The following is a 24,570-nucleotide window of genomic DNA, read 5'->3' as shown; positions in this document are numbered from 1 at the left end:
ACGTGCATTACATTATTCTTAAAACAACTTAGAATAACTTGCATATTTCTTTAGCTAAAGATTTTCTGAATCCTATCTGCAAAACTGCATATGCCTAATTACAAAACTATTTTTTACATTTTAAAATCTAAAGGGAGATAGAATTATAGGTACAAACAACTCAATGCTGTCAGTCTCATTATTTCCCAGCTTATTTCAGTAGTATTTATAATAGTATTATAGTATTTCCCAGCTTATACTGTAGTATTTATAAACACAAACACGCTAAGAACATTTTATAGAAAAATATCTGAAGGATAAAATCTAGTCACCTAACCAACTGAACTACAAATGTATTGAAGGAAAGACTCCTAATCCCGTATTTCTTTGTTGCTGATGATACCTTTATTCCCGTCGCTACATTAGGAGCCATGGGGTTCCGGTGGTTTCTCATTTTCCTCTACCTTGGTAACCATATTTAATACCTAAGAAATATTCCATATGAGAATTCTAGAAAATAGCATATCTTTTATTCTATGATAAAAATTATTTTGTATCCGTACCTTTTTTTCTTTTAAACTTGGTCAGATACTTGAAGTTTGGCTGGCTCTTTATCTTTCCTTTTCCTTTCCCTTGACATCTAAACCTACAATAAGGCCAGGTGTGGTGGCTCACTCCTGTAATCCCAGCATTTTGGGAGGCCGAGGCAAGCGGATCACTTGAGGTCAGGAGCTCAGGAAGAGCCTGGCCAACATGGTGAAACCCAAACTCTACTAGAAAAAATATATATAAATTAGCTGGGCCAGGTGGCAAGCTCCTGTAATCCCAGCTACTCAGGAGGCTGAGGCAGGAGAACTGCTTGAACCCAGGAGGCGGAGGTTGCCGTGAGCAGAGATCATGCCACTGTGCTACAGCCTGGGTGACAAAGTGAAATTCCATCTCCAAAAAAAAAAAAAAAAAAAAAACCCTTCAATAAATTTCAAACATCTAATTTAGGTTTATTTTCTCCTACGCCTTACCAGTTTGCTAACATCAAAAACATCTTCCCCAAGATAACTTACAAACTAAATAGGGCAAAGAAAGAAAGAATTTAAAAAGTGAAATACTCAAAAAATCCTGCAAAGTCCAAAATTCTCCTAGTCAGAAAACTAACGATTTTTTTCTATTTAATCTAAATGTGTTTGCAAATATTTCCTATTCTAGGTTCTATCCCCAAACTTGTAACATCTAAGAGTAGAGATGAGAGGCAGAAACAGTGGTCTTATCTGCTTACTCAATTATTGGTTTCACAACCTACTCTACTCAAAAGGCTAGACAGGGCATTGAATAAAAAAGCCAGTGAAAATGATGGTTTCAAAGAATATTTATGTTCAATATTTATTCACTGACTCCTCTAACTCTGAGATCCTGGAAAATAAGACACTTTTGTTTTTATCCCCAGTGGAAGGCAAAAGATGAATGAATGTTTGTGAAATAATTTTAATAATTTTAGTTTAGAAACTAAGCAGTATGTTCTGTTAGGAAGACAATATAGTGTGGTGGTTAAAAGCTCTGGTTTTGGAGTTAGACTCATTTTAACTTACTAGCTCAACTATGGCCAAGATCCTTGGCTTCTTTAAATCTCACTTTCCTCACCTGTAAAACAGTGTTAATACTTCATGCAGAAAACTGTTGAGAGGGTAAGAGGTAGTGTCTAGCAGATAGAAAGCATTCAAACACATGTAGCTATTTGTGGTAGTAAACACAGTAGCAGCAGTGGTACCCACAGTGGTATAAATGAAACATAAAAGCAGTGGCTTCAGAGGTACTTTTATTCACTTAGCTACTGTCCTCTGCTGACTAACTTCAATGGAAAATCTGGGCTGTCAACTCTTATTTACAACTCCTGTGGCTATAATTTCTACCTTTTCCAATAAAACTGCAGCACAATAATACTCCACGGACCTTGTTATAAGAGAATTTGACCTTTATTTACCTCTTGACTCCATTTATAACAGGGATCTAGAAGTTACAGTCTTAATTTGTTGCTCTGTCCCAAAGGGATGACAAGTATAGTTAACTACACAACAGGTATTCTATAAGAGACTTAAAAAAAAAAAAAAAAAAAAAAACCCTGATAAAAATGTTTCACAAATGTATACTTAAAAAAATCAGTTCATTTTTCAAAAAAGGCCTAGTACTGGAGGTAATCAGTTAAGTTAGCAAAACCAATATATCAAATCAATTAGATAAAAGACAATTTAGACCAATGATTCACATAACATTCATCTTCATAACCTTATTACAAAACACTACCACTAATACCAGCTATCATCTACTGCATTTTTACCAGTTGTTGTGATTAGTAATGTAAATACTTAAGTTCATTTAATATAATTACTCTGAAGTCAGTACAACATTGTCAGTTTTATAGCTAAGGGATCTGATGCTTACAGAGTAACACCAGCTTGCACTTACTGAGGGCTTAATATGCATAGACTCTGCCCAGTACTTCACATGCATTTTCTCATTAATCCTCAAAGTAACACAATGACGTAGACGCAATCATTGACCCATCCTTCAGACAAGAACACTCAATCCTAAGAGGGAAAACTTAATGTATTTGCTGGAGGACACACAGCTAGTAAAACTGAGAAGTCAGGATTCAAACCAAGATCTTCCTGACTTTAGAACCATGGTCTTAACCGTTATGCTACACAATCTTTAATTTTTACTCAGTCCTTGTTAAGTATTTAACAAGCATGTACTCTGTTACGTGCCAAGCACGGTGGATACAGTGATGAGCAGGAATGGTACAGAAACCCTTCTCACATCACTTACAGTGCAAGGGTGCCGAGCCAGCAGTAAAGAGCTGGCTGTGGCTGACCCAATGGGCCTGACTCCAGAGCCTGGGTTCTTAACCACTATGCTCTGCTGCAAAAAGCACCATGTTAAGATTTTTGCCTACAACGTAACTCAGGAAATCTGATGTTTTGTATTTAGTTTATTTACATAGCCTCTTTTCATGGATGAATACTGTTTCCTTAACAAAATTAGTCAAGGCAATCTGTAAAACTTTTAAGGCACCATAATTGGTCTCCAGTCTCTCGACACAAATAGGTTTATTCTGTGTTGTCAATGGGTAACAGTCATGGCAGACTAGGTTATTCAGACAAAATAATCTCTTACTGTCTTCAAACTTACTTCTGCTGACAACAATCCAAATTAGTATCTCGAACATTAAAAAACTATTCTCAATGACACTGAAGAGCTGATTGCATAGCAAGGAATTACCAGGCCAAAACTGAAGAAAAGCTAGCACTCAGAGGTAAGCAGAGTCCTTTCCCTGAGTTCACTTTTTAATAGAGACAATGTTAAGACTGGTTTTTAAGAGTTCTGAAGAAAAAAAAGAGAGAGAGCTACTAAAGCCCAAGGCCTGCCCAAAGTGGGAAGCCTGATCCATTTCCTCCCTTGTTTATGTGGGGCCCCAGTGGTTAAACAGAGAAGCAGAAGTAAAAGGATTTCATAAGCATGTGACTGAGAACGCCCATTTTTCTTTCTTTTTTTTTTTTTTTTTGAGACAGAGTCTTGTTCTGTCACTAGGCTGGAGTGGAGTGATATGATCTCAACTCACTGCAACCTCCACCTCCCAGGTTCAAGTGATTCTCCTGCCTCAGCCTCCCGAGTAGCCGGGACTACAGGCGCATGCCACCACACCTGGCTAATTTTTGTATTTTTAGTAGAGATGGGTTTTCACCGTGTTGGCCAGGATGGTCTCGAACTCCTGAACTAGTGATCTGCATGCCTCAGCCTCCCAAAGTGCTGGATTACAAATAGGAGCCACTGCGCCCAGCTGAGTAGCCCCATTTTTCTAAGAGATAGTTCAATTATTTTTTTTTCTCTCTTCTTTTCTCATTTCTCCTTTTCCCCACTTTCTACTTAGTTCTTTAGAAATACAATTATAGTCTTTTACTTCCTCTTTATCAGACACTCCCTACAGGGGGAGCTCATCTGACTATGTGCTTAGAAGCCCCAGGGTGGGACTATCACCCACCAGGGGGTTGCCTCTAGAGAGAACAGTGGATTTACAACCCAAAGTCCTGCTAGGAAACTCTCTCCCACCTTGAGAATTTTCAGCCACCTTTATAGCCTATTTCTGCCCATGAAGATGCCAATTCAACTCCCTGGTAGATATGACGCCAAACTGGCATGCAGACCCCTAACTTGTTTGCTTCCTCCCCTGCATGCCATTCCTGATAAGACCCCTTTAAAAGCACCTACTTTCTGCTGCAAAGGGGGAAGCAGTATCCTTAAGGTAGGAAGCCTGTATTTCTTCCCCTAAGTTAGCTTTGGAATAAAAAGTCACTTTCTTTATTACACACTTCGCTCTTTTTAATTGGACTTTGCAAGCAGCAAGTGACTGAACCTGTATTTTCATTACAAGCACGTATCACCTGACTGGTCCAAGAAACCCTCAAATTCACCTTAAGGTGAATTTGGTCTAAGACCTGTGGTGACCTAGAAGTCTGGAGAAACAAACGTGAATCTTTTCTGAAGGAAGACAGTTTCACCCAAAGTCTCAAATTATTCCTGCTGATGATTTTCTAGGGACAGTAAATAACAAAGCATGGAAGGAAATGCGTCACCATAAATGAGAACCATAAATGAGACACTAGGTTATTATATACAGAATACAAAAGAAATCCTTACCGTGTCCACACAAAAAAATTAAAAACAGGCCTAAAAATATCTTCAGGAAAACTTTTTAAATGATCAAAAGTAACAGGATATTTTGAAAGAAACAAATAGGCTGGATGCGGTGGCTCATGCCTGTAATCCCAGCACTTTGGGAGGACAAGGCAGGAGGATCACATGAGGCCAGGGGTTTGAGACCAGCCTGGCCAACATGGTAAAACCCCATCTATACTAAAACTACAAAAATTAGCCAGGTGGACAGGTGTGGTGGTGCACATCTGTAATCCCAGCTAATTGGGAGGCTGAGGCAGGAGAATTGTTTGAACCCAGGAGGCAGAGGTTACAATGAGCCAAGATCACACCACTGCACTCCAGCCTAGGCGACAGAGAGAGACTCTGTCAACAACAACAAAAAGGGATCAGAAATAATTAATTAGAATATAGCACAGAAAGAGAAAACAGAAAATACAAGAGTCATGGGAGGACGGAGTAAAAAGGTCTTATATGTATGTAACTGAAGACTCAGAAGGAAGGAGAATATGAATAGCATAGAGGTAACATCTGAAGGGACAATAGCTAAAGATTTTCTAGAAGTGATGGAATACCAGTTCAGAAATTCATGAAGCTCAATAAATCCTAAGCAGGATAAAAAGGGATACCATCTTTAGATACATCACAATGAAACTGCAGAACATAAAAACAGCAAGCTGAGGGAAAAACAGGTTACTTTTTAAAAAACAAAAACAAATAAGCTTAATATCTGATTTCTTAACTACAATGGAAACTCAGAGACTTATTTTAAGTGATTAATTCTACCCAATGGAGTCAAGGAAAGCTTCACATAAAACAAGCCAGGAAACGATTCCACAGGGCAGAAAAAAAAATAATAAAAAAAAAAAAGCCAGGACAAAAAAAGATAATTTGGGCGAAAGTAAAAGTAGATAATCTACATATATGACTAGCAATTGCATGTTACATGGAAGTGTTCATTATTTTATTCACTCTTTTTCTATGTTCCTGTTTTCTCATTTTTAATATTAATAACAGTAACATTTCATAAATGCCTACTATGTGCCAGGCTTTTTGATCATTTAATATTCAGAATAAATCAATACAAAAGAGATTACTATTTGCAATTCATATCTAAACAAACTAGGAGAGTGAGTGACTCATCTCAAGTCACAAAGCTGTCATTTGTTGAACGCAAGGTTGAACTCAGCATGGATCCTTTACAATTTACCAGGCTGCCTTTTTCTCTCTTTCTTCCTCTCTTTTATATTAAACCTACCAAGAATAAAACAGAATCTTTCAAGATGCCATTTCCTAAATGGCAATAAAGACAACATGTTTTTGAAGCAAAAAGGTAAGGATCTTAGCTGGCTCTTCTGAAGTACTAAATAATACTTGAGTAAAAATACAGCAATGGAATTTTTTGTAAGCTTTAAGAGTCATTTAATCAGCCTGATTTTGTATCTTTTCTTCAATGGCAGCTGTCGTCTAATAAATGTTGAAAATTCCTTTAATAGAGTGATATTTACTTCCAAGGCAAATTAGTCCATCTTTATATTAATTACATAGGTTATTCTGTATAATGTAAAAATTAATCTATGGAAAACCTGCAGCGAGATCTCTAATCTTATCTTGCTCTGGAAACCAGTACGGTGGTCAGCTACTGGTTGTGGAGTTCAGAGAATGTGAGATCATTCTCAGATCTGGTACTGACATGTTATGAGATATAGGGCAAATTATCTATCTTCTAAAGCCTCAGTTTCCTTTTCTGTAAAAAAGAAATAATATAGTAAGTACCTACTCCACAGACCTGTTAAGAGGCATGTAGTTTCATAAATACTAGTTATTACTGCTACTATTAGTGGTTTAATCAACTCAGGGCGAAAATGCTTGGCTCAGTTCCCTCACATATAAAACAAGGGAATAAAGTTGTTAAATCTTTCAGGTCCATTCTATCAGATGAGAAACTTAAATCAGTATGTTTCTAGCAATTCCCATCCACCACCCCGGGCCAGGAGTTCTTAAGCTGGAGAACACAAATGGGCTTCATGGCAGTGGCTGAACCTTTTGAAATTGGGTGCAACTGCATGTGAGAGCTTATTTAAGGAGAGAAGACATAGCTCTAATCAGAGTTTTGGAGAATCCATAAGCCAAAATAGATTAAAAAGCACTGCCTTTGGGACTAAACAAATCAAATCTATTTATTCCATATTTTGCATGACAGAACATATAATCTTTCCCAGGTTAGATACTACATGCTCCTTCAACCTTTGTTTTGGAGACAAGAGTCTCAGTCTGTCACCCATGCTGGAGTACAGTGACACGATCTTCACTCACTAAAACCTATGCCTTGAGGGTTCAAGCAGTTCTCCTGCCTCTTCAGCATCCTGAGTAGCTGGGAGTATAGGCACACACTGCCACACCCAGCTAACTTTTTGTATTTTTAGTAGAGACAGAGTTTCACTGTGTTGTCCAGGCTGAATTCAAACTTCCTGGCCCAGGCAATCCGCCCACCTCACCCTCCCAATGTGCTTCGATTACAGGTATGAGCCACTGGGCCTAGCCAATCATTTTTTTTTAATTGTACTTTAAGTTCTGGGGTACATGTGTAGATCTTGCAGGACTATGGCATAGATACGTATGTGCCATGGTGCTTTGCTACCTCCATTCCGTCACCTATATCACACATTTCTCCCAATGTTACCACTCCCCAATCTCCCCACCCCCCGCTGTCCCTCCCCTATCCCCCCACCCGCCAACAGACCCCAGTGTGTGATGTTCCCCTCCCTGTGCTCATGTGTTCTTACTGTTCAACACTCGTCTATGACTGAGAACATGTGGTGTTTGGTTTTCTGTTCTTGTGTCAGTTTGCTGAGAATGATGGTTTCCAGATTCATCCATATCCCTACAAAGGACATGAAGCCATCCTTTTTTATGGTTGCATAGTATTCTATGGTGTATATGTGCCATATTTTCCTTAACCGGTCTATCACTGATGGGCATTTGGGTTCACTGCAGGTCTTTGCTATTATAAACAGTGCCACGATGAACATATGAGTACTTGTGTCTTTATAATAGAATGATTTATGATCCTTTGGGTATGTGTACCCAATAATGGGATTGCTGGGTCAAATGGTATTCTATTTCTAGATCCTTAAGGAATCAATCACCACACTGCCTTCCACAATGGTTGAACTAATTTACACTCCCACCAACAGTGTAAAAGTGTTCCTATTTCTCCACATCCACTCCAGCATGCTGTCTCCAGATTTTTTAATGATTGCCATTCTAACTGGCATGAGATGGTATCTGAATGTGGTTTTGATTTGCATTTATCTAATGACCAGTGATGTTGAACATCTTTTCATATTTGTTGGTATCATAAATGTTTTCTTTGGAAAAGTGTTTGTTTATACCCTTTGCCCACTTTTGAATGGGTTTGGGTTTTTTCCTTGTAAATCTGCGTTAGTTCTTTGTAGATTCTGGATATTAGCCCTTTGTCAGATGGATAGACTGCAAAAATATTTTCCCATTCCGTTGGTGGCCGGTTCACTCTAATGATTGTTTCTTTTGCTGTGCAAAAGCTCTGGAGTTTAATTAGATCCCATTTGCCTATTTTGGCTTTTGAGCTTTTGGTGTTTCAGTCATGAAGTCTTGCCTATGCCTATGTCCTGAATGGTTTTGCCTAGGTTTTCTTCTAAGGTTTTTATAGTATTAGGTCTTATGTTTAAATCTTTAATCCATCTGGAGTTAATTTCAGTGTAAGGTATAAGGAAGGGGTCCAGTTTCAGCTTTCTGCATATGGTTAGCCAGTTTTCCCAACACCATTTATTAAACAGGGAATCCTTTCCCCATTGCTTTTGTCAGGTTTGTCAAAGGTTGTAGTGTGTGCTGTTACTTCTGAGACCTCTGTTCTGTTCCATTGTTTCTGTATCTCTGTTTTGGTACCAGTACCATGCTGTTTTGATTACTTTTTTTTTTTTTTCCTGATTGCTCTGGCTAGAACTTCCAATACTATATTGAATAGGAATGGTGAGAGAGGGCATCCTTGTCTAGTGGCAGTTTGCAAAGGGAACGCTTCCAGTTTTTGCCCATTCAATATGATATTGGCTGTGGGTTTGTTGCAAATAGCTTTTATTATTTTGAGATATGTTCCATTGGTATCTAGTTCACTAAGAGTTTTTAGCATAAAGGGCTGTAGACTAAAGGGCTGTAGACTTTTGCTGAAGGTCTTCTTTACTTCTATTGAGATAATCATACGGTTTTTGTCGTTGGTTCTGTTTATATGATGGATTACGTTTATAAATTTGTGTATGGTAAACCAACCTGCATCCCTGGGATAAAGCCTACTTGATTGTGGTGGATAAGCTTTCTGATGTGCTGTTGCGTTCAGTTTGCCAGTATTTTATTGAAGATTTTTGTATCAGTCTTCATCATGGATATTGGTCGGAAGTTTTCTTTTTTACTTGTGTATCTGCCAGGTTTTGGTATCAGGATGATGTTGGTCTTGTAACATGAGTTAGGGAGGATTCCCTCTTTTTGTATTGTTTGGAGTAGTTTCGGAAGGAATGGAACCAGCTCATCTTTGTACATCTGGTAGAATTCGGCTGTGAACCTGTCTGATCAGGGACTTTTTTTGGTTGATAGGCTATTAATTGCTGCCTCAACTTCAGACCTTGTTATTGGTCTATTCTGGGATTCAACTTCTTCCTGGTTTAGTCTTGGGAGAGTGTAAGTGTGCAGGAGTTTATCCATTTCTCCCAGATTTACTGGTTTGTGTGCATAGAGCTGTTTATAGTAATCTCTGATAGTTTGTATTTCTGTGGAATTGGTGGTAGTATCCCCTTTACTATTTGATTGCATCTCTTCGATTCTTCTCTCTTTTCTATTAGTCTGACTAGCAGTCTGTCTATTTTGTTGATCTTTTCAAAAAACCAACTCCTAGATTTACTGATTTTTTGAAGGGTTTTTTGTGTCTCTATCTCCTTCAGTTCTGCTCTGATCTTAGTTATTTTTTGTCTTCTGCTTGCTTTTGAAATTGTTTGATCTTGCTCCTCTAGCTCTTTCAATTTTGATAACAGGGTGTCTATTTTAGATCTTCCCTCGCTTCCCATGTGGGCATTTATTGCTATAAATTTCCCTCTAGATACTGCTTTAAATGTGACCCAGAGATTCTTGTATGTTGGGTCTTTGTTCTCATTAGTTTTGAAGAACATCTTTATTTCTGCATTCATTTCATTGTTTATCCATTCGTCACTCAGAAGCAAATTGTTCATTTTCCATGTAGTTTTGCACTTTTGAGTGAGTTTCTTAATCCTGAGTTCTAATTTGATTGCACTGTGGTCTGAGAGACTGTTATAATTTCCGTTCTTGTGCATTTGCTGATGAGTGATTTACTTCCAGTTAAGGCGATGTGGTGCTGAGAAGAATGTATATTCTGTAGACGTGGGTGGAGATTTCTGTAGATGTCTATTAGGTCCTCTTGGTCCAGATCTGAGTTCAAGTCCTGGATATGATTGTTAATTTCCTGTCCATTGATCTGTTAAATATTGACAGTAGGGTTTTAAAGTCTCCCACCATTAATATGTGGGAGTCTAAGTTTCTTTGTAGGTCATTAAGAACTTGCTTTATGTATCTGGGTGCTCCTGTATTGGGGGCATATATATTTAGGATCATTAGCTCTCCTTTTACCATTATGTAATATCCTTCTTTGTCTCTTTTGAACTTTGCGGTTTTAAAGTCTGTTTCATCAGAGACTAGGATTGCAACTCCTGCTTTTTTTTTGCTCTCCATTTGCTTGGTAAATCTTCCTCCATCCCTTTATTTTGAGTCTATGTGTGTCTCTGCACATGAGATGGGTCTGCTGAACACAGCACACCAATGGATCTTGAGTTTTTGTCCAGTTTGCCAGTCCGTATCTTTTGATTGGGGCATTTAGGCTGTTTACATTTAACATTAATATTATTATGTGTGAATCTGATCCTGCCATTTGTTACTGGCTGGTTGTTTTGCCCATTAGTTAATGCAGTTTCTTCACTGTGTTGTTGGTCTTTACCATTTGGTATGTTTTTGGAGTGGCTGGTACTGGTTATTCCTTTCTGTTCAGTGCTTCTTTCGGGAGATCTTGTAAGGCAGGTCTGCTAAAATCTCTCAGCAATTGCTTGTCTGTAAAGGATTTTATTTCTCCTTCACTTATGAAGCTTGGTTTGGCTGGATATGAGATACTGGGTTGAAAGCTCATTTCTTTAAGGACGTTGAATATTGGCCCTCACTCTCTTCTGGCTTGCAGGGTTTCTGCAGAGAAATCTGCTGTGAGTCTGATGGGCTGCCCTTTATGGGTGACCTGACCTTTCTCTCTGGCCGCCCTTAGCATTTTTTTCCTTCATTTCAACCCTGGTGAATCTGACGATTATGCGCCTTGGGGTTGCTCTTCTTGAGGAATATCTTTGTGGTATTCTCTGTATTTCCTGGAATTGAATGTTGGTCTGCCTTGCTAGGCTGGGAATGTTCTCCTGGATAATATCCTGAAAAGTATCTTCCAAGTTGGATTCATTCTCCCTGTCACATTCCGGTATATCAATTAAGCACAGATTAGGTCTTTTCCCATAATCCCATATTTCTTGGAGGCTTTGTTCATTTATTTTCACTCTTTTTTCTCTAATCTTGTCTTCTCATTTTATTTCATTGAGTTGACCTTCAATCTCTGATATCTTCTCTCCTGCTTGATCGATTTGGCTATTGAAACTTGCGCATGTTTTGCAAAGTTCTACTGCTGTATTTTTCATCTCCATCAAGTCATTTATGTTCTTTTCTAAGCTTGTTATTCTAGTTAGAATTTTATCTAACCTTTTTTCAAGGTTTTTCGTTTCTTTGCATTGGTTTAGAACATGCTCCTTTAGCTCAGAATAGTTTCTTATTACCCACCGTCTGAAGCCTGTGTCTGTCAGTTCATCAAACTTATTCTCCATCCTGTTTTGTTCCCTTGCTGGTGAGGAGTTGTGATCTCTTGGAGGAGGATAAGTGTTCTGGTCTTTGATGATTTCATCCTTTTTGCACTGGTTTCTTCCATCTTCATGGAGTTACCTACCTTTGATCTTTGAAGTTGGTGATTTTGGATGGGGTCTCTGACTGGACGTCCTTTCTGTTGATGGTGAAGCTATTTCTTTTTGTTTTTTAGTTTTCCTTCTAACAGTCAGGCCCCTCTGCCGTAGGACTGCTGGAGTCCACTCCAGACCTTGCTTGCCTGGGACTCACCTGTGGGGGCTGCAGAACAGCAAGTATTGCGGGCTGATCTTTCCTCTGGTAGCTTCATCTCAGAAGGTTAACTGTCAGTTGTCAGCCAGAGTTCTGTATGTGGCATGTTTTTGGTTACACATGGGTTGGTTAGTCGCTTGAGGAGGCAGTCTGTCCCTTGTCTTCCTGCAGAGGCACTGCTGGTCTGCCACGGTCTCAGTCCAGCTGCTGTGAGGCTTTCTCTGGCTTTTGTTTACACAGATAAGATCAGCTATGGAGGACGCCCTTCTCAACGAGCTCGAACATCTTGGGTTGAGCTTTAACTGATGTGCTGGCTGCGAAACTCTCAAGCGAGAGGGCTTCAGTTTGCTAGTCTTTGTGGAGGTGGGACCCACCAAGCCGTATCACCTGTCTCCCTGCTTTCAGCTCCCTCTCTTTCTAGGAAGCAGGAAGTTCCATCCCGCAGGCACTCTTGGTACTAGTCAAAGCATCTGCTCACATCTGTGTGGACAACCCGCAGCGCAGACTGGAGCTGCTGCTCAGATCTGTGCTAATAAGTCATGGCACCTTTCAGCCCAGTGGGGATCTCCTTGTTTGTGGGTTGCAAAGGCCATGGGAGAAGCACAGCATCTAAACTGTAGTACCGGAGGGGAAGAATCCCTGATCCATCACCCAGTTGCACTTCCTGGGTGAGGCAGTGGCCAATAATTTTTCACATTATTTGGTATCTCTTCTAATTGATCATATATAGTTGATAGTCTCCTTGAAATATAATTCCAAAGAGGAGTACAATATTCTTGGCATGATATGTCCAATTTAGTACACAGGGAGAACTTCCTTGCTGTGGAAGCTTGTCCAAACCTCCTCATTTCGTTGTTGTTGCTGTTGTTGTTCTGTTTTGTTTTGTTTTAGGTTTTTAGCAACCTGATGCCATGGTTTTTAGTTTCTGTCACTAGTGATACGAGGAAAGGAGGGATAAGAAATGGACTTTACTGGCCCAACCAGAAAGAGAAACTAAGAACCCATGACTGTATTCATTTCCTTGGATACCCCTGCAAGACTCATTATTTCTATTAATACTGTTCATTTATTTTACACTATTTATTTCTATTAATACTGTTTAAGACATTAATAGATATGGACAGTTGGGTCTGCCAGCATAACTCTTACTGATCTAAGTCTTTTTGACCTTGGTTGCTGTTAAACTCACATACCTCTCACTCTATTTGTGCAGCTTCCTTTCGGACACAAATAGAGTTTATATTCCCCCTGATAAACTTCATCTTCTGAGACTTAATTCAGCTCCCCAGTGTGTCAAAAATTAATCCTAGCTATAAGATTATAAATATATTTAATAAATTAATATTCATAAATATTATAAAAGTGAGACAATAACCAAAAATAACTAATAGGATAATATAAATAAAATACATATGAATATATTCTAAATGCTAAGTAAAAAAATATATCACCACTTATCTTAACACATACTTCTTGTAAATATAACTAACATTTTAGGGTAATCTCATAATTTATAATATTAAAAATAGTTAAACAGATCCCCTCAAGTTGAGGCCAATTTTTAGACCATGAAATATATAAAAATTACTTCCAAGAGCCTAATTTCTCATAAATATAGGTCACATGACTTCTCTATATGGAAAGCAGAGACTGACAGAGTAGCAAGGGGAAGCAAGGAAACAGCGCATGCCGTTCCTCTCTTTTTCCACCACCATCCATACAGTGACCAACTAATACACTTTCCTATGTTTCCAGGATCTCTCTGTCAAAGATAAACAACAGTAGCATTTGTCTAAAAGTAAGAAATTATAAAACATAATTTTAAAAGCTTACTCTCTTCAGTAACTCTAATGTATAGCAAAGATCTTTTTTTTCAATTTTTTTTTTTTTTTTTTTTTGCATTTTCTGTTTACAATAGCAAAGACCTGGAGCGAAGATCTTTTTAAAAACAATTTATCCTGTGATCCTAATTGCCCTTTTGACTTCCTAATGATGGCAACACAAATAAGGGCTATTAATGGGGATTATCTAATATTGGAATTTATAATAGCCACTTGCAGTCTATACTCACCATCAATAATAGACATATTTCTAGATGCTGACCCAGTGGTCTTTGAGTTTCTGCTACAAGTAGACGTCTCCAGACCAGTGCCTGCTTTCAGAATAATGAAGAGTAAATGTACAATCGTATCAGCAGCTAAGGTTTATTTCACACAACGCCAAAAAAATGAAAGCTAAATAGACTTAGGTCAAACATTTTGTCTGTAAAAAGCCAGACATATATATCAGAACAAACTATCTAGAGTATGATCAATTTTCAGAGACTGAAAATTCTTTTAGGCCACATTTTAGTTAATATTTATCCAATTAAAATGTAAGCAAATAGGCCAGGCATGGTGGCTTATAATCTCAGCACTTTGGGAAGTCGAGGCAGGAGGACCACATGAAGTCAGGAGTTCAAAACCAGCCTGGCCAATATGGTGAAACTCCATCTCTACTAAAAATACAAAAATTAACCAGGCATGACAGTGGTCACCTGTAATACCAGCTACTTGGGAGGCTGAAGCAGGAGAACTGCTTGAACCTAAGAGACAGAAGTTGCAGTGAGCCGAGATTGGACCACTGCACTCTAGCCTGGGTGACAGAGCAATACTCCATCTAAAAAAATATAATAAGAAAATAAAAATAAAAAAAAAAAAATTTTAAGGAAAAATTTTGTAAATGTAAGAATAGTGAAAATAATCATCATTAAAAGACAGAGATTTCTCTCCCTGGAGATTTTAAACCAAATTACTCTTCATTTCACCAGCTTAAAATTCCTATGGATACATATTTAATAAAAAAATTTTTTAATCCTTAGAGATGAATTGACACAATGTGTGAGAAAGTCTCTGAATGACCAATTTCTATTGGCTTGAACTATTCAATGACAATAGTCTCACAGCAAACACAATGATGACAATGTTAATGACTACTTTTAGAAATCAAATTGGAGGCAGTTTTCCTTCTTAAACTGACTTGAGCAAGATATTTGATAAGTATGTGGGTATTTGTATCTTATGATCGTAACCAAAAAAATAATTTTATGATCTGAGTTTTCTTCCTGTTGCCAAAGGCTTTTAGCTAACTATTTTCTTTAACAACTCATATTTGCCTATTACTTTGTACGTATAGGAATACATATGACATAAAATGTACCCAAAAGGTACTGTATGACAAACACAGTGAAGCTTTTATAAGGTATGTATTAAAAACAATTAAAACCCTAAGTGCATGTGGCCATTCAAAATTTATTTAAGTATAATAACTATTTCTTCTGGGTATCTTATAAAATAGTGGTAATGGTGGAAAGAACAAATATATTTTAAAAATAAATTGTTAGTATCAGAAAAAAAAATTTATTTAAGTAAAAGGCACAAGTGAGAACTGTCTTAAAGACTTTATATATTACAAAAACAGATTTTTAAAGAACCATGTTTTAGAAATAAAAACTTATAATTCAATTCTGATGAGATCTAATTCTGTATTTTCCACTGAACTGCCAAGTCTGAATGTGCATACGACTAAACTCAGCGCTTACCTCTTCCTCTTTGAGACACTCCTCTAGATGATGAATTCTGTCCTCTTCCTCCTCTTCGACCTCTTCCTCGGCCTCTTCCTTTGCTAGCTGCTCCTGAGATGCTATCATCAGAGTCATCAGCCATCTGTTCTGCTAAACCTATACTCATAAGGTCATCAGCACTAAGGGCAGAAGCAGACTCTTCTGACTGAGATCTCAGTGCTCTGGCCCTGTTGATAGCCTAAGAGGGAGAAAAAGGAGAAAGTACACACAAGCAGATAATGCAGTATCCTACAAATAATTAATTTAGGCATTGAGATGAACTAATCATGCTTATAAAAAGATAAAGGAGGCTGGCAAGGTGGTTCACGCCTGTAATCCCAGAACATTGGGAGGCTGAGGCAGCAGGATGCCTTGTACCCAACAATTCAAGACAAGCCTGGGCAACATGGGGAAACACTATGTCTACAAAAAAAAAATACAAAACAGCCAGACATGGTGGCGTGCACCTGCAGTCCCTGCTACACAGGAGGCTGAGGCAGGAGGATCATTTAAGCTGAAGAGACAGAGGCTGCAGTGAGCTATAATCACACCACACCACTCCAGTCTGGGTGACAGAGAGAGAGCCTGTCTCAAAAAATAAAAACAAATATATTTATATATGGGTAAAGGAGAACCTCCCCACCAATCAAATTTAATGCTTATTATCTGTCAGATCAATCTACTATCATACCTGTAAAATGAGATCCTTTGGAAAGGTCTACCAAGAAAAATAAAATCTCACAGAATTACAACTTTCAGAACTAGAAGGAATACTGGCAATCACCCCTAATTCAATACGACATTTGACCATAACAGACTGTCATCATTTGAGCTACTTTTGAGAATAGGCTCCTAGTAAATAACAAGGAAAAAAGTGACAAAAAATAGATGTTATCTCTGGGCAGTAAATTTTAGGGTGCTTCTGTTTTTCGTTCTTGAATTTACATATTTTCTGTAACATGCTTTTTCTAAAAAATTAATTTTGTAATCAGAAAGAACATGAGCAAAAATGTCTTACAAATATATGCTAAAGAGAATTAAGGGCTGGGCATGGTGGCTCACACCTATAATCACAGCACTTTGGGAAGCCAAGGTGGGTGGACTGCTTGAGATCAGGAGTTAGAGACCAGCTTGGGCAACATGGCCAGAACTTGTCTCTTAACAAAGTACAAAAATAGAAAAAAGGCTCCAAGAAATATGGGATTATGTGAAAAGACCTAATCTACATTTGATAGGTGTACCTGAATGTGACAGAGAGAATGAATCCAAGCTGGAAAACACTCTTCAGGATATTATCCAGGAGAACTTCCCCAACCTAGCAAGGCAGGCCAGCACTCAAGTCCAGGAAACACAGAGAACACCACAGACATATTCCTCAAGTAGAGCAACCCCAAGGCACATAATCGTCAGTTTCACCAGGGTTCAAATGAAGAAAACAATGCTAAGGGCAGCCAGAGAGAAAGGTCGGGTTACCCAAAAAGGGAAGCCCAGCAGACTCAGAGCGGACCTCTCAGCAGAAACCCTACAAGCCAGAAGAGTGGGGACCAATATTCAACATCCTTAAAGAACATTCAACCTAGAATTTCACATCCAGCCAAACTAAGCTTCATAAGCGAAGGAGAAATAAAATCCTTTATGAACAAGCAATTGCTGAGAGATTTCGTCACCACCAGGCATGCCTTACAAGAGCTTCTGAAAGAAGCACTAAACAGAAAGGAACGACCAGTACCAGGCACTCCAAAGATGTATCAAATGGTAAAGAGCACTGACACAATGAGGAAACTGTGTCAACTAATGGACAAAACAACCAGCTAGCATCAAAATGGCAGGATCAAATTTGCACATAACAATATTAACCTTAAATGTAAATGGGCTAAATGCCCCAATCAAAAGACACAGACTGACAAATTGGATAAAAAATCAAAACCCAGAAGTGTGCTGTATCCAGGAAACCCATCTCATGTGCAAGGATATACACAGGCTCAAAATAAAGGGATGAAGGAAGATTTATTAAGCAAATGGAGAGCAAGAAAAAGCAGGGGTTACAATCCTAGTCTTTCATAAAACTGACTTTAAACCAATGAAGATCAAAAAAGACAAAGAAGGACATTACATAATAGTAAAAGGATCAATACAACAAAAAGAGCTAACAATCCTAAATATATACACACCCAATACAGGAGCACCCAGATACATAAAGCAAGTTCTTAATGACCTACAAAGAGACTCAGACTCCCATACAATAATAGTGGGAGACTTTAACACTCCACTGTCAGTATTAGACAGATCAACGAGACAGAAAATTAACAGGGATATCCAGGACTTGAACTCAGATCTGGACCAAGCAAACCTAATACACATCTACAGAACTCTCTACCCCAAATCCACAGAATATACATTCTTCTCAGCACCACATCACACCTACTCTAAAACTGACCACATAACTCAAACTAAATCACTCCTCAACAAATGTAAAAGAATGGAAATCATGACAAACTGTCTCTCAGTCCACGGTGCAATCAAATTAGAACTCAGGATTAAGAAACTAACTTAGAACTGCAGAACTTCATAGAAATTGAACAACTGGCTCTTGAATATTGACTGGATAAACAATGAAATGAAGGCTGAAATAAAGATGTTCTTCAAAACCAACGAGAACGAAGACAACGTACCAGAATCTCTGGGACGCATTTAAAGCAGTGTCTAGAGGAAAATTTATAGCAATAAATGGCCACATGAGAAGCAAGGAAAGATCTAAAATCGACACCCTGTCATCAAAATTGAAAGAGCTAGAGGAGCAAGATCAAAAAAACTCAAAAGCTAGCAGAAGACAGGAAACAAATAAGATAAGAGCAGAACTGAAAGAGATAGAGACATAAAAAACCCTCCGAAAAACTAATAAATCCAGGAGCTGATTTTTTTAAAAGATCAACAAAATAGAACACTAGCCAGATTAATAAAAAAGAAAAGAGAGAAGAATCAAATAGACGCAATAAAAAACGATGAAGGGATATCACCATTGATTCCACAGAAATACACACTACCAACAGAGATTACTACAAACAACTCTAGGCACATAAATCAGTAAACCTGGAAGAAATGTATAAATTCCCGGACACTTGCACCCGCCCAAGCCTAAACCTGGAAGAAGTCGAAAACCTGAATAGACCAATAAAAAGGGCTGAAGTTAAGGCAGCAATTAATAGCCTACCAACCAAAAAAAGCCCAGGTGCAGATGGGCTCACAGCCAAATTCTACCAGACATACAAAGAGGAGCTGGTACCACACCTTCTGAAACTACTGCAAACAATCCAAAAAGAGGGAATCCTTCCCAAATCATTTAATGAGACCAACATCATCCTGATACCAAAACCCAGCAGAGACTCAACAAGAAAAGAAAACTTCAGGCCAATATCCACGATAAACAGAGATGCAAGAATCTTCAGTAAAATACTGGCAAACTGATTGCAACAGCACATCAAAAAGCTTATCCATCATGATCAAGTAGGCTTCATGCTGGGGATGCAAGGCTGGTTCCACACATGCAAGTCTATAAACGTAATTCACCACATAAACAGAACCAAAGACAAGAACCACATGATTATCTCAACAGATAAAAGGAAGGGCTTCAACAAAATTCAACTGCCTTTAGGCTAAAAACTCTCAATAAACTAGGTATAGATGGAACATATCTGAAAGTAATAAAAGCTATTTACAAAATCACAGCCAATATCATACTGAATGGGCAAAAACGGAAGCATTCCCCTTGAAATCTGGCACTAGACAAAGATGCCCTCTCTCACCACTCCTTTTCAATATAGTATTGGAAGTTCTAGCCGGAGCAAGCAGGCAAGAAAAAGAAATAAAGGTTATTCAATTAGGAAAGGAAGAAGTCAAATTGTCTCTATTTGCAGACGAAATGACTGTATATTTACAAGACCCCACTGTCTCAGCCCAAAATATCCTTAAACTGATAAGCAACTTCAGCAAAGTCTCAGGATACAAAATCAATATGCAGAAAACACAAGCATTCCTATACACCAATAGCAGACTTAAACAGAGCCAAATCACGAATGAACTGCCATTCACAATTGCTACAAAGAGAATAAAATACCTAGGAATACAACTAACAAAGGATGTAAAGGACCTCTTCAAGGAGAACTACAAACCACTGCTCCAAGAAATAAGAGAGGACATAAACAGATGGAAAATATTCCATGCTCATGGTTACGAAGAATCAATACTGTGAAAATGGCAATGCTGCCCAAAGTAATTTACAAATTCAACACTATCCCCATCAAGCTACCCATGACCCTCTTCACAGAACTGGAAAAAAAACACCTTAAATTTCATAATGGAACCAAAAAGAGAGCCCACGGAGCCAAGTCAATTATAAGTAAAAAGAACAAAGCTAGAGGCATCAAGCTACCTGACTTCAAACTATACTAAAAGGATACAGTAACCAAAACAGCAGGGTACTGGTACCAAAACAGAGATATAGACCAATGGAACAGAACAGAAGCCTCAGAGGCAATGCCACACATCTACAACCATCTGATCTTTGACAAACCTGACCAAAACAAGTAATGGGGAAAGGATTCCCTGTTTAATAAATGATGTAAAAACTGGCTAGCCATGTGCAGAAAGCAGAAACTGGCACTAAAATTAACTCCAGATGGATTAAACACATAAACATAAGACCTAACTCCACAAAAACGCTAGAAAACCTAGGCAAAACCATTCACGACATAGACATAGGCAAAGACTTCATGACTAAAACACCAAAAGCATTGGCAACAAAAGCCAAAATAGACAAATGGGATCTAATTAAACTCCAGAGCTTCCGCACAGTAAAAGAAACAATCATCAGAGTGAACCGGCAACCAACAAAATGAGAAAAAATTTTGCAATCTACCCATCTGACAAAGGGCTAATATCCAGAATCTACAAAGAAGTAAAGCAGATTTACAAGAAAAAAACAAACCCATTTAAAAGTGAGCAAAGGATATAAACAGACACTTTTCAAAAGAAGACATTTATGAGGCCAAGAAGCAAATGAAAAAATGCTCATCATCAGTGGTCATCAGAGAAATGCAAATCAAAACCACATGGAGATACCACCTCACGCCAGTTAGAATGGCAATCATTAAAAAATCTGAAGGCAACAGATGCTGAGAGGATGAGGAGAAACAGAAACACTTTTACACGGTTTTTGGGAGCGTAAATTTGTTCAACCATTGTGGAAGACAGTGTGGCGATTCCTCAAGGACTTAGAAAGAGAAATTCCATTTGACCCAGCAATCCCATTACTGGGTATGCAACCCAAAGGATTATAAATCATTCTATTATAAAGACACATGCACACATACGTTCATAGTGGCACTATTTACAATAGCAAAGATGTGGAACCAACCCAAATGCCCGTGGATAATATACTGGACAAGGAAAATACATCATGGAATACTACGCAGCCATAAAAAACGATGAGTTTTTGTCCTTTGTAGGGACATGGATGAATCTGGAAACCATCATTCTCAGCAAACTGACACAAGAACAGAAAATCAAACACTGCATGTTCTCACTCATAGGTGGGTGCTGAGCAATGAGAACACATGGACACAGGGAGGAGAGCATCACACATTGGGGTCTGTTGGGGAGGACTATGGGAGGGACAGCAGGAGGTGGGGAGTTGGGGAGGGATAACATGGGGAGAAATTCCAGATACAGGTGATGGGGATGGAGGCAGCAAACCACCTTGCCATGTATGTACCTATGCAACAATCCTGCATGTTCTGCACATGTACCCCAGAACCTAAAGTACAATAAAATATATTTTATTTTATTGTATTAGCATGAATACAATACGTGTATTAGCATGAAGTATTAGCATGCTAATACTAAGTATTAGTATCTTAGTATTAGCATGAAGTATTAGGATGAAGTATTAGCTATGAAGATAGCTAGTATTAGCAAGTTATTAGCATGAAGATAGATTAATATATTAATAGATTTCAAATAAAACCCTGTTATAATAAATAAATCTAATCACTGGGTCTTTGGGACAAAACAATAACACTAATAAAAATCACCACACAGCTTTAAAGAAAGGAAGAAAACACAAATATACATCATTAGAAATAAGAAGGACAGGCATAGAGGCTCACACCTCTGATCCCAGGATTCCAGCTGTAGAGGCTCACATCTCTAATCCCAGAACTTTAGAGGCCAAGTCAGGAGGATCACTTGAGCCCAGGAGTTAAAGACCAGCCTGGGCAACATAAGAAGATTCCATCTATGTAAAAAAAAAAATTAAAAATTGGCTGGGAATGGTAGCACACTACAGAATGAGACCCTGTCTTGAAAAAAAGAAATAAGAATGGGAGGGAATCCTCAAGACTTAGGAGAGAATGCTCAATTCTAAATAATCTGGAAAATCAATACCTTAATCTGATCCAAGGAGAAAAAAGAAATATAGGTTAACAAACCAATTATCAAAGAAAATTTTGAGAAAATTATTAAAAGAAAAATACTCCTAAAAAAGAACCACAATCAGGAAGTTTCATAGGCAAATTCTACCAAACTTTCAAAAAACAGATAAGCTCACCGCTACTTCAGTAGTGCCAGAGCATACAGAAAGACAACTTCCAAATTGTTTCTACAAGGATAACACCAGTATGACACGGTACTGACAAAGAACTTCATGCACAAAAAGAAAATTACAGAACATTATTTATGATTAAGAAAGTAAACAGAGGGACTCCAGAAGCATATGGAAAGACCAGTATATCCATAACCAGGGGGTTTACAAAGTGATATCAGGATGGTCTGACATCAAGATATATATATAAGATACATATACATATATATATAAAATTAACTGTATTAATAAGGTATATATATCTTTAAGATATATTTGTATATATATCTTTTATATATATCTTAATATAGATATATATCTATATCTCTCATATATATATTAATAGATATATATCTATATTATATATAATCTATAATATATACAATGTATTGTATCTTATAAGATATATATGATATATATATATATTATTCACTATATTAATAGAAAAAAGAAAGAAAAAACCTAAATATTTATCTGCATATATACAGAGCCATGTAATCCACCAATCATTCCTGATTTAAACAAGCCTGAGGAATACGTAGATATTTCCTTCATGTGTCAAAAACCATAAATATGCTTATAATACTATGTGTACGTATACCAAAGTGCTGGGATTACAGGTGAGCCACAATGCCTGGCCTAAAAGACTTTAAGGCATAATGTTTTTCCTCCAAATAGAAGAGCTAATACTCCTGTTTGTCCATTTAAGTAATTTAAGCATGGTGTTGGGATTCATATTCTAAGCCAAATGATTCTGCAAAGCTGTGAATTACAGCTTGGCAGCGTGTCAGACTCCATTTCCTAAGTTCTAAATAGTATGCCAAAAATAAAAAAAATTGTAACATTCTATGGCATGCTGAAAAATTACCTAGGAAGCCCCGATTACATTTTAATGTTAAAATATAGCTGAATATCTGAACTCATAAGCTATTTCTTCTGTAAAACTCCCATTTGAAATTTGTCGCCGCCTCCCCTACCTTCCTTGTATAAGATGTTCACTCTTACTCCTTTAAAAGCTTAATGAAAAACTAAGGATGGTGGCTTCACACATAAAGAACTCATTCAAATGTAAAGAAACATTGCTGTACCTTGTTAAATTGAAATGGTTAATCAAATTTAAGCCAGATATTTAAGAAACAGGAATCATTTCTTCCTAGCACTTATTCTTGCAATTTGGCAAACTATTTCTATTTTAAGTGTGCCTTAAAAGATGAATATAAATAAAATAAATGTGTTAAGGCATTTCTAATCCATAACTTCTTTTCATTAGCTTCCAAAAAACAACCTGTAAAAGATATAGTGGTGATGTGCTGCATGACAGTTTTAGAAGTTTTTCATTTTTAGAAAACCATTCATTTGCAATGCACTGAATTAATATCATAATAATCTAAAATCTTGATAGGACATAGGATAGAAAAGTCTAGAGTTAGAGTGAAAAATATGTTCAAATTCTACGCCACTATATGACCTTGAGTCTGTTCTGTCCGCTCATTTATAAAACAGGCACCTAGGAAAAGTAATTCAATAAACATCTTCTTTACACACATGTCTCTTACCTACTAAATTGAGAAAATCTTGTGGATACAGACCATAGCTTTTTTATATGCACAGTCCTAATATAAAGCAGAATATGTAACCCATAACAGGGACTATGCAGAATGTCTGCTGAATAAACGCAATCAAGATGAAACTAACAGTACATAATTTATAAGATAACTTTTAAATACTAGATAGCAATGATAAAACACTTAAGGACAATTAGAAAATAAGAAAATACGCTTCAATCATAAATTCACCAAGTGCCAGGTAGAGGCCCCAAATTTAAATGAAGAGTTGCTAACTTGTAGTTTCAACCCTGCAACGAGACTGACAAGACAATGATGATGGTGCTTAAGCTAATTTTAATATTTTAGAATAGATAACAGAAACTATTTATCCAAGCTTGCTTACTCATGGTTAACATTGGTAACCAAAACACTTTAAGTTTCTTTTTTGCCCAAAATAATATCAGCTCAGTAAGATAAGATTTTATCTGTAAGATACTCTGGTAACAATGAGATATTATTTTGAGTAATAGGGGCTTTTGTTGTATATATCCCCACATGCATACAATTAAATAGGTTTTATTTATTTTTATTTATTTATTTTAAAGACAGGGTCTTGCTCTGTTGCCCATGCTAGAGTGTGATGGTGCAATCATAATACAGCCTTGAACTCCTGGGCTCAAGCAATCCTCTACCACCTTAGCCTCTCAACTAGCCAGGACTATAGGTCTGAGCCACTGCACCTGCTAAACAGGTTTTAGACAAGGGCAAAAGGGAAAAAAAGAGCAATGAGCAGAATATTTGTAGGCTGAACTGAAATCAATCAAAGGCAGCTATCCTAAGCCAACTCCAGCACATTCCAAACCACCAAA

The 24,570-nt window shown here is 37.6% G+C and overlaps 1 protein-coding gene across 5 annotated transcripts in view; it reads right to left on the bottom strand.

Moving 5' to 3' along the window:
* MRE11 (MRE11 homolog, double strand break repair nuclease) overlaps positions 1–24,570 on the bottom strand; it is a 105,232-nt gene that overhangs the window by 27,233 nt on the left and 53,429 nt on the right. For 3 of the 5 annotated variants that reach the window (XR_012517975.1, XM_074400323.1, XM_010352294.3), the window contains exons 15-16: positions 15,497–15,716; positions 13,988–14,071 (exon numbers count right to left, since the gene is read on the bottom strand). Coding sequence is in view for 4 of the 5 variants with exons in the window: in XM_074400323.1 (XP_074256424.1) it covers positions 13,988–14,071; positions 15,497–15,716 (304 nt within the window). In the remaining variant the exon portion in view is untranslated. Of the gene's footprint in view, positions 1–4; positions 2,065–13,987; positions 14,072–15,496; positions 15,717–24,570 lie in introns of those variants that run through there. The other 2 variants (XM_074400324.1, XM_010352295.3) reach the window with 2 other exon arrangements.

Source organism: Saimiri boliviensis, chromosome 6, assembly GCF_048565385.1.
Source record: "Saimiri boliviensis isolate mSaiBol1 chromosome 6, mSaiBol1.pri, whole genome shotgun sequence".
Taxonomy (NCBI): Eukaryota; Metazoa; Chordata; class Mammalia; order Primates; family Cebidae; genus Saimiri; species Saimiri boliviensis.
Note: the sequence above shows the minus strand (reverse complement) of the source record. Positions and strands in the feature narration are given on the sequence as shown.